We start from the raw sequence: 11,649 nt of genomic DNA on the forward strand, positions 1-11,649 counted from the left end.
TCCAGCAATCCAATTATTTACGAAAAGTAGGTATAGTGCACACATTTTAACTTCGTTGATTTTAAATGGAGCTTCTGGTGAAGCAAGTGCCACTAGGGAAAGTAGTAGTGCAGGGAAAGAACGTTTTGTAACAAGTGCCTACCTTCAATGTTACTAGTTAGCTTTCTTATCTGAGAAGGAGAAGTAGTTAGTATTCGAAATGCACTCGGAATTGCTTCATCATTCTCTCTCTCTCTCTCTCTCTCTCGCTACCCGAAAACAACACATGAAACGTGGAAAAGAAACGTGGGATTCAAGATTTATAGATGTGAAAACAGATTTTTGTCTATGATAGCAATCAAAATAAAAACAAGTAATTGCAAAGTCCAGGACTGAATTATGATATTGTTGATATACCTGAATGGATCTGAAGCATGATTTAAGATGTCCTCTTACTGAAAACAACTCAAACGTAAAAATGATTGTTAGAGAGAAACTGTACCAATTGCCTCATTGACTCATTAGTTTGTAATTTAATAAAACACACACAAAACAAAATATCATTCATCTTTCGTTCTTTTTAAAATAAAAGTGTTCGAAGAAAGTTCTTTTTCATTCTGATGTTTAGTTAGGTGCTAAAGTTGGTAATGGGGGGGGGGGGGAGTGGTAGTAGGTGGAAGGTGGGGGGTATTGTCTCAGACCTGGTTGCACTCAGGGATAATGGTCTAAGAAAGGTTGGGGAAACACTGGTCTAAGATCTTATTGCACTCAGAGTAATGGTCTAACAAAGATTGTGGTACACTGTTCTACGACCTTTGATAGTGGCACCTATTGGAGCGGCTTACTAACAGTTCCTGCAGACCATGGAACTGCTGGACAATTTTCCGTTTGCTGTGCGTAGAGGGCTCCGGTTCCAGCACGGTGGAGCGCCAGCTCAGTTCGGCGTTGATGTGCGAGCACAGCTAACTGTCGGTTTTGGGGAACACTGGATAGGACGGTGAGAACCAGTTGCGTGGCCCGTGCTTTCGCCTGACTTCACGCACCTTGGTTACCTTTTTTAGGGACGTGTCGAAAGCATTGCGCCAAATCTGAACGAATCCTGGTGTATTCTTCAGAACTGTGCGGGTATTGATAAGAAAGCATGCAGCATGTATTGAGGCATAGTGCAAACCTTTTGAAACACTGATGTAAATTAGTCACAATATGTTTAATAATAATAAACGGTAATCTCTATCAGTTGTAATTTTTCGTTATTACAACCTTAAGAACGCATTTAAGACTATATGTTCCTTGATAGAAAGTGATCTTTCTGCGACCTATCATTCGTCAAAGTTTTTCGGTGAGGTCCTGAAACACCCCGTATACGCTACCAGGCCTTGTGAAAACGCTAAACGCGAAGAACACTAATGCACTCTGGTGGCTATTCCACGTGTCACAGAGAATTATAAGTACAGTCTTGTACATACCCGCCGATGACTGGTACGCGTACGAAGCTCCACTGACTTTTGAGATACTAATGTCAACGTTCAGAGAAGGCCGATGTGTCATTTTCTCCTGACAGTGATACCTCAACTATAGTAAAGACGGAGAGGATGGAATTCAGTACGGCGAATCTAGCAGAAGAGTCAACCCACCAGGTAGAACAAAAATTCACGTCGCGTCTGGAGCAACAAACGGCTACGCGGTCAGCGTCTATCTAAATGTTGGCGGCGGCTTAAAAAATCAGTAGCGTTTCTCACAAAAGTGGTCGTCTATGAAACGTATCTGTCCCCATATTTGGCGGCCTGTTAAGACCAGTCTGGTGATTCGATCACAGATGTTACCCCCTTTCCTAATTTACTTTCAAGCAAGGCATGATGGTAAACACTAAATCGAAAAATACTCCTGGAGGTAAACAATCCTTCATCACTGGAAACAGTGATGCAACTGGGCCATCGGACTCTGGAGAGCCTAATATATGATGTGAGGAAGATTGAGATCTTCCTGCAACTTCTTGCATTCGGCCTAAGGAAAAAAATCTGCTGCGCACATTGAATATCAACATTTCATAAAATAGACTGAGAAACTTGAACAATTGCGAGTGCATTAAACAGACGTAACATAATCATGCTAGAACTTCACGAAACCAGATACGGAGATGAAAACACATTTAAATCATTGGGCTATAGGATTTTTAAAGAAAGACTGGCCATAAATAATAAACAGAAAGTCACTATGGTTGGTACAGCTTTCTTGGTCCAACGAAACCTATTAGAATCAATGACAAATTTTGCTTCCCAGTCGGAAGGGATATCACTTCTCTCGCTTATCTCAACAAACAAGGGCTCTTCCATCATAAATGCACATAGACCCACCAACAACGGTAAGAGGAAAAATCCGGAAGAAGTCGAACCATTTTGGGAACACTACGAAATTAGACATAAAAAATACCAAAGTACCACATAAAACTAGTTGTAAGAAACTTCAACTCACTGATCGGCAGAGGAAAGAGATACAAGGCAATAGTAGGAAATTTTCCTGCACACAAGCGCGCTATTAAGAATAAAGAAAGATTCACGAACTTCTGCAGACAATTCGACTTAAAACTTATGTCAACCTTTTTCAGATAATTAACAAGGAGAAAGAGGGCTTGGTCTTCTCCTAATACACATTTAGGTTCATCTCAACTGGATCATGTGACAATAGCCAACCAAACCGCAGATAAATCATGAACGTACTACTCATTAGAGAACCAGGCATAGATTCAGACCACTTTTAAACAGAAATCAAAGCCAAATTTCAAAATAAAAACCAAATTCCAAAATTAAAATACGGGATAGAATTTCAACAAAATTTCTGTCAGGCAACAGGAACGAATTCGTTAAATACCTTCACCCCAAAAAGATGAAAAATTGGAATGAGATCAGAGAATCAATTATACACACGGTGAAGGAACGAGAACAACCACGAAGAAGAAGGAAACATAGATGGTGGAATACGATATGTGATAAAGCTATAGAGCGTAGACTAAGAGCTTGGACAAAATAGAACTCCTTTAAAAAGGAAAGAAACTGGAACACGTTCACCAAGAGCAGAAAATAGACATAAAAAACTATTCGAACGCCGAAACGGAACTGTGACAAAAAATGATTAGTGGAAATAGATACAAATTTCAGACAGAAGAACATAAGGGACTTCTGAAAGTTTTCAAAGGAGAAATAAAAGGGTACAAGCCGGTGAGACTTCACTTTAAAGATGCAACAAGGAAACTGATTACCAACGATAAAGACAACTGTTAGTTACAAGCAAAATATTTCAGAACTCTTCTAAACTGCGGGGAACCAACACAACGACTAATTTTCAGCCTCAAAATGAAAAATGAAAACCTACCTTCAGAACCACCTCCACTATATCAAACTGAACAATACATTGGCCATGTGAAAACAATAGAGCCCCATGTGAAGGTAGGATATTAGCTGAGACAGGGAGACTGGGAGGGAAGTGAGCAGCTCAAACCATTTAAGAGATTATTAAAAATTACTGGGAGAAACAAAGAATGCTGGGCAATTGGAAACCCGCCATAATTCATACACTACATAAGAAGGGAGAAGGACAGTCTCCAACAATTACCGAGGCATATCTCTACTTCCAGTCACGTAAAAAATTATGTTCAAAGCTCTACTGAATGAGACAGAAGACGAGCAGGACACACTATTGTTGAGTGCCAGGCGCGGTTCAGAAAAAATAGATCTTGCCCAGGACAAATTTTTAAGTTGAAAACAATCATCAGGATCAGAACAATGCAGAACCTTAACACGCGCGTTACAGTCACTGATCAAAAAAGCCTTCGATTCTGTAGACAGGCAGACAGTACTCCTGACACTGGAGAAGGCAGGTATCGATAAAACCACCAGACAGTTAGTCGAACAGACACTCACAGACTCAACTTCAAAAGTTAAATTCCTAGGAGAAGCTTCTGAACCATTCAGAATTAACATAGGTGTTCGGAAGGGCCATGAGATCTCACAGATTCTCTGCAATCTGGACTTAGACATGATTATGAAAGAGTGAAATAAAGAAATAAAAGAGCAAAACATCGAAGGAATCTATCCAGGACAGGGAATATGAAGGTTGACGTGATAATTCTCGCTTTTACTGACGATATTATAATAATTTCTAAGGACGAAACAGATGCTAAGATAAACTGCAGCTAAAACCAGATTACAAATATCATATGGGAAAACGGAATACATCAACATAAACACAACAGAGGAAAATATATACAAACACAACATGTGAAAATAAAAATAAGTGATAAGTTTAAGTATTTGAGGGAATGGATACAATCAAATGGATTAGATAACAAAAAGTAAAGAAAAATCGAAGAAAATGGGATTATCAAAAAAATTAAACATTACGCATCAGTAATTAAACCAGAAGCATTATACGGATCTGAATGCTTAACATTGAATGAAAGAGGTGAAGAAGAGCCGGAAAAGAAAGAAAGGAAAATACTAAGAAAAATTTTACAACCATAAATGAAATGATCGTGGGGCATTGATGGCTGGGAGGTCCCGTCTGAGGAAGTTCGGCCGCCGGGTGCGGGTCTTATTTCAGATGACGCCACACCTGGCGACTTGTGCGTCGGTGATGATGAGATGATGATGAGGACAACACAACACTCGGTCCACGGGTGGAGAAAATCTCTAACCCGGCCGGAAATCGAACCCAGGCCAGAAGCGTGGTAGGCAAGCACGTTACCACTTAGCTAAGCAGGTGGACTTAGGCATATAAAAGAAGGGACAACAAAGATAACAACTGATCGAGGAGGAGAAAAGGAGATGTATATAGAAACACAGAAACAATCATAACCACAACAAGGAAGAGGAGATTCAACTTTAATAGTCATATTGACAGAAGAAGTGGCAAAAGGCTAATGAAGAAAATTTTTAATTTCATTTCCAAATTAAAAAACTCCACAGGACGACTAGAATAGACAAGAACGGACTGGAGAAAATTTAAAGTCACGGGAAACGCCATAAAGGACAAGGAAAATTTCAGGCTTCTATCAACGTCAAAATTTCGTATCCAACAACAAAATCTAGAATCTAGAAAGGTTACATCAAATGAATAGAGGCAGGCCGTCAGCCAACACACGAAGAAGGTGTGGAAAGATAAAAAGAAAACGATTACCGCAGTCTTAGGTTCAAAGCAATCTATAACTGGACAAATTCTGTAATAAAAGAGTTATATATAAAGGTCCCTAGCGATGGGATTTGTGGAACCTGCAACGCTTTCAAATACCATGCACGAGATTTCGGTAATTCTCGTTCGCCATACATAAACTGTTAATCCTATAGAAAAGATGAACAGGACCTTTTTGTAGGAAATTTCATGTAGTTAAATATTATACTGGCGTACATTTTCGCTGGAGGCCAGATTTGCGGGTTGTTCAAGAAAAACTAACAAACGCAGCCTTCAAATCTACCCCCACCCCCACACTCACTCCCCACTGGTCAGGATTATTCCCACTTCGCCCGTTTTGGTCTTCTTTGACTGGTCTTACTACACCACCGGCTTATCGAGCACTTAAAAATGGTAAAACTGGCGTTTGTGGGAATTCAACCTAACAGTTTTTTGTGAACTTTAGCAGCATAAAATAAACAATTATATCGTTGTATTCGTCAGGTATTCTCATTACGCAACTACTTTACTTATAAGGATTAAGTTTGTATCGTATCGTCAACGCAGTTAGTTTTAACTTAACGTTTACAAAAGTCGTTTTTCTTTCATTACCCTAAGGGGCACATTTAAATCGATAATGTTAACGAAATAGCCGAGTATGCTGGTGGTGTAACAGCACAATAAATAAAGACCGAAAAACCTCGAATATTGGGAATACTTCGTGTAGTCGGAAATTTTTATACAGTGGTAAGAGCTAGTGCCACAACATGGGAGAGACGAGTGTGGAGGTGGATGTGCGTTTGAAGGTCATTTTTGTACGTTTTACTTGAATAATTCGAAAACTGTATCCCAGTATAAAATTTATCTACAATAAGTTTCCTACAAACGGTCCCATTCATTTTTTGTATGATTAACAGCGAGTGAGAGAATACGAAAATTTCGCGAAGGTTTTTAAGGTGTGGATTGCATACAACACATTGGTAGGGGCAGCTGAATTACCCTGTGACGCAGCTAAGACAGGCAACCCTAAATATATCCATAATGAATAGATATAGCGAGATGCGGTTTTCGCCAAGTTATAGCGGACAGTATGGCAAAGTTCCTGATGTTGGCAAGTAGTTTTTATCGTTTGTAGACGCCGAATTACGCGACAGGCTTCATATTTTTCTAATGGAACTGCATATTTTTTCTGTGGGATTTAAGAGAAGCTTCTAGGAGAAATTGAACGACATGACATATACGGAACTTGATTAAATAGTATCAAGATAACTGCGTCGTAAACATTGTCCAGCGATCAGGAGAAGAGATTCCACAAATGTCTGTCCTTTAACAACTCAGGTATTGTTGTTGTGTTACCTTTGTGTCTGAAGCCTGTCAGTCTGTGTTTTGCTGTTGTAGCAATTACTACTGAGACATTCACAATGTGTATGATAGTCGAAAAAGTGAATATCGTTTATGGCGAACGTCACCAAAGTATTAGAACCGTGGTACGGTTGAATGCTGTAAAGAATCCACGATCTGTCTTTGCAAACATTATAAAAAGAGTTCTATAATATGGAAGTGTGGAGAGTGAAATACGCCAAGGAAAAAGAGGAGTAGCTTCTGAAAGAAATGAAACTAACATTTTAGCAGCAGTAACACACACTGAAAATGTCACTAACAGGCATCTCGGAAGTATGAGGGGGATCAACCAAACGAGTGTTCGGCGAAAGCTGCATTACATCGCATTTCGTCCTCTTCACATTCCACTGCATCTACAGCTTTATGGCAATGACTTCCAAAATTGATTGCAGTTCTCCGATTGTTAATTATGAGAAGTGCTAAGTGATGTGGCATATCTATGCAAAATTTTGCTTAAGGACGAAGCATTGTTTACAAACCATGGAGAAGTCAATCTTTGCAATATTTATTAATCATCAGTTGAAAACCAGCGCCGTTTCAAAGAAGTGAATAAAAACAACGCCTCTGGTATACCAATGATTGGTGCGTGTTTTTTAAGACGCACACCATTTGCCCCGATTTTATTGATGGAAATCTAAATACACTCAAGTACCTCGAGTTTCTAAGAAATGCTGCTGTCGCAGTTATTGCAAGGCGCCCCACTGGGCACAGGGCAGTCAGAGTAGTAGCAACATGGCAGATGTTCCTCTCCTTCGGTACGTGTAAAGGCAGACCCTCTTAAGAGAACATTTGGAGAGGATTGGAACGATCGTTCAGGAAACGCAAAATGATCTGCACACTCACCAAAAGTAGCAGTTAGTACTTTTATCTGGAGCAAAAATTAAAACAAGCGGTCTATTACGAAACACCGACGACTCCAGAAGGCATGAAATACCACATAACACGGGCCTGTGTTACCATTAACTCCAGATGAAATTGAAAAGGGAGTATTGTTTCTCCAGAATCACTTTACAGCGTGTAGCAATGCTTAAGGTCAACATTTTGAGCACCTGGTATAGCAGCCGTGATAACAAACACACGAACAGAACCTGTGTTACATGGTTGCTTATATTTGATATAATAATACAGACCTTTGTGCAACCTGTTCTTCTGTTTTGTGGCGCTATTATCTTGATATTGTTTGATCAAGTCCCATCCGTACAAGTTATACAGTTGAAGTTCTCTTAGAAGTTTCTTTCAAATACCACAGAAAAAGTATGTAGTCTCATTAGAAGAAAACAAAGTCGGTGTCGTAATTCGGCGACTATAAACGATAAAAATTACTTACGAACGTGAGGAAATTCTCCATATGTCTTTGCTATAACTTCTAGAAAACAGCACCTCGGTATACTTACTCTTTATGGATATACTTGCGATGGCCTGTCTAAACTGCCTCACATGCATATGCACTCCAAGCAAAGTAAAAAAGTAAAATAAAACGATGCATCACGAAGGAATTAACCGAATGAGACGGAAATCGGTAGATGTGATTTACATGTGCAGACAGACAAATGATTATAATTTCAGAAAAATTGGATGCTTTATTCAGGAGATAGAGCTTCACAAATTGAGCAAGCCTACAACGCGTTGGTCCACCTATGACCCTTACACAAGCAGTTATTCGGCCTAACATTGATTGACAGAGTTATTGGATGTCCTCGTGAGGGATATCGTGCCAAAATCTGTCCAATTGCCGCTTGAGATGGTCAAAATCCCGAGCAGATTGCAGGGCCTCCATAATGTTGCAACCGTTCTTAATTGGGCGAAATCCAGCGACTCCTTGCTGACCAAGGTAGGGTTTTGCAAGCATGAAGACAAGCAGTAGAAACTCTGGCGGTGTGCTGGCGGGCACATCTTGCCTAAATGTAAGGGCAGGATGGCTTGCCATGAAAGGCAACAAAACGGGGCGTAGAATACGGCGACGTACCGCTGTGCTGTAAGGGTTTCTGTATATGTACATCACCTCTACCTATTTCAGCCCCATTCGAATAATTCCTTCGTGGTGCGTCTTCTTTTTCTCTCTCTGAGAGTGTTTATCCTCAGCATCAGATACTGCACATTGCGTGAAGGGGGAACAGGGGGAGTCTTCATATCTACCTATCACCCGACTTACTTTCCTATTTCATTCCCTTGTGCCTTGTGAACGGGGAGGAATGACTATCAATACATGTTCTATTGTCTATTATCTTACCATGACGATCTCTGCACGTGATTCACGAAGGAGACAGTAGACTCGAATACCGGTGTTTTAAATTTACCCAACAGCGTCTCGCGGGAATAATAGCTTCCTTCTACCAAAATTTTCCGTTTCAGTGCCCCGAGAATCTCTCTTACACTTTAGTGTGGGTTGTTCTGAGCTGATCCTCGCACTGCTTCTCTGAAGTCATTCGATGTCTGCTCTCATGTCTACTTTACCAGTACTTCGTATTCTAGAACAGTGCTTTGAAAATGGTCTATTAGCGACTTGCTTTGGAATCGCACCTCATAGTCCCGAAACGTTTCCAACACTTTGGTTTCGTAACGAAAAACATAACTGAAAAAAGGTCGAAAATACTGGACCACGTGAAGCACAACACGATAACACATGAGCATGTGCAACTGAAAGCACCTATCCAGGAACTTTCCCAACAGGTGATTGGAATCATTCGTATGTTTGCATTTTCGGCCTTTAACTTCTTCTAACCTCTCACCGAATAATATTCCGGGAATTGAAGATTAATCTCAAATTTGTAGTGACGACTAAAATCATAAAATTTCTTCAATAATGGGATGAAAAGTCTATTTCAGTAGAGAGAAAGGGTGATACATACAGGAGAAGAATATGCTACTGATTAATTTCTGTGTATTATTCACATAAAAAACCGTCGCCAAGGAACACGAATTCGTGCAACAAACAAACAGTTCTACATAACCTAAAGTCAGAACTCCCTGCCGCCACCGGGAAAGAGTTGCTGTTGGATGCGGATTTTGTCGGTATAAGCTATAAAGATATACAGAAGAACAGAGAAGAAAATTGAGGATTTGTTAGATGATGCTCATTTTGTCTTTCAGACAGAGAGACAATTCTGACATTTGATTGATAATGGAAGCAATCTTTAAGAAAAATAAAAACAAGTTGATAGTGTCTGTCGACCTGGAAAAAGCGTTCGACAAACGTTACAAGAAGCTCGAAATTCTGAAAAAAATGGTAGTAAGCTATAGGGAAAGACGGCTCGTGTACAGTATGTACAAGAACCAAGAGGAAACAAGTGGAATGGAAGAGCAAGGACGAAGTACTCGGATTAGAAAGTACGTGATACAAGGGTTTCTCGCTCCTGTTGTTCAAGCTCATAGAAGAAGCAAAGACGGAAATGAAAGAAAGGTTCAAGAGTGGGATTAAAATTCTGGGTGAAAGGATATCACTGGTAAGGTTCGCTGATGACATTTCTATCATCAGCGTAAGTGGAGAAGAATTATAGGACTTATTGAATGGACTGAACAGTCTAACGAGTACAGAATATGGATTGAAAGCAAATCTGCTACCCACGCAGCAAAGTAACGCATGGGGCGACGAAGCAAAGAGGAGATAATGAGCAGACTAGTATATGTAAAGAAGGATTCCTAACCAAGAAAACTGTTCTAGTACCAAACATCGACCTTAATCTGAGGAAGAAATGTCTGTGAATTTACGTTAGGAGCACAGTAGGTAAAGCGAGGAAGAAGAGATTCGAAATGTTTGAGATGTGGTGCTATAGATGGATATTCAAAAAGTAGAATGATTGGTAAGGTAAGCCTTGAGGAGGTACTCCTCGCAATTGGCGAAGAAAGCAATATATTAAAAACACTGAGAAGATGAAGGGACAAGATGATAGGACATGTTATAAGGCATCAGGGAATAACGTCTGTCATATTAGAGAAGCTATAGAGGGGAAAAACTAAAGCGCATTCGAATACATCAAACAAATTACTGAAGATGTTGGGCGCTATTACTATTCTGAGACGAGGTTCGTTAATTTTCTCCAGGTGGTTGAAATGTTAGAAGTTTTCAGCGCTTGCACAGTCGACGACGTTACCAAGCGGCCCCGTGGCGGTCCAGTCGCGCGTACTCACCCGAACGTCCATGGCGGCGGCCGTCTGTGGACTGATAGCGGCTGAGGCGGAAGAGGCGCGCAGGTCCCGCGGTTTGGTGACCCACCGCGCCCACCGCCTGCGTGGGAGATGCAGTTCTTGCACAAGAGCTCGCGATGGACCGCCCGCCGCCCGTGCTGTAATGCCGCCCACGATCGCTGACGGCGCCACTTTCTTTCCCCCTGGCTGTGGCCCCCTTTCGGGAATTACCAGACCAGGGCACACACACGCATCGTTTTCTCACCCACGCATGTGACATCGTTGCCTCAGTATACCACTATTCTACATCTACATCTACATTTATACTCCGCAAGCTACCCAACGGTGTGTGGCGGAGGACACTTTACGTGCCACTGTCATTACCTCCCTTTCCTGTTCCAGTCTCATATGGTTCGCGGGAAGAACGACTGCCGGAAAGCCTACGTGTGCGCTCGAATCTCTCTAATTTTACATTCGTGATCTCCACTGGAGGTATAAGTAGGGGGCAGCAATATATTGGATACCTCACCCGGAAACGCATCCTCTTGAAACCTGGACAGCAAGCTACACCGCGATGCAGAGCGCCTCTCTTGCAGAGTCTGCCACTTGAGTTTGCTAAACATCTCCGTAACGCTATCACGCTTACCAAATAACCCTGTGACGAAACGCGCCGCTCTTCTTTGGATCTTCTTTATCTCCTCCGTCAACCCGACCTGGTACGGATCCCACACTGATGAGCAATACTCAAGTATAGGTCGAACGAGTGTTTTGTAAGCCACCTCCTTTGTTGATGGACTACATTTCCTAAGGACTCTCCCAATGAATCTCAACCTGGTGCCCGCCTTACCAACAATTAATTTTATATGATCATTCCACATCAAATCGTTCCGCACGCACACTCCCAAATATTTTACAGAAGTAACTGCTACCAGTGTTTGTTCCGCTATCATATAATCATACATTAAAGGATCCTTCGTTCTA

The 11,649-nt window shown here is 41.1% G+C and overlaps 1 protein-coding gene across 1 annotated transcript in view; it reads right to left on the minus strand.

Moving 5' to 3' along the window:
- LOC126162117 (uncharacterized) overlaps positions 1 to 10,686 on the minus strand; it is a 69,060-nt gene extending 58,374 nt beyond the window's left edge. Inside the window, exon 1 of the mRNA XM_049918407.1 lies at positions 10,672 to 10,686. Within this exon, the coding sequence (XP_049774364.1) occupies positions 10,672 to 10,683 (12 nt within the window). The 5' untranslated portion in view covers positions 10,684 to 10,686. The remainder of the gene's footprint in view (positions 1 to 10,671) is intronic.
- Between the last annotated feature and the right edge of the window lie 963 nt (positions 10,687 to 11,649).

The sequence above is a fragment of the Schistocerca cancellata genome, chromosome 1 (assembly GCF_023864275.1).
Source record: "Schistocerca cancellata isolate TAMUIC-IGC-003103 chromosome 1, iqSchCanc2.1, whole genome shotgun sequence".
Classification (NCBI taxonomy): Eukaryota; Metazoa; Arthropoda; class Insecta; order Orthoptera; family Acrididae; genus Schistocerca; species Schistocerca cancellata.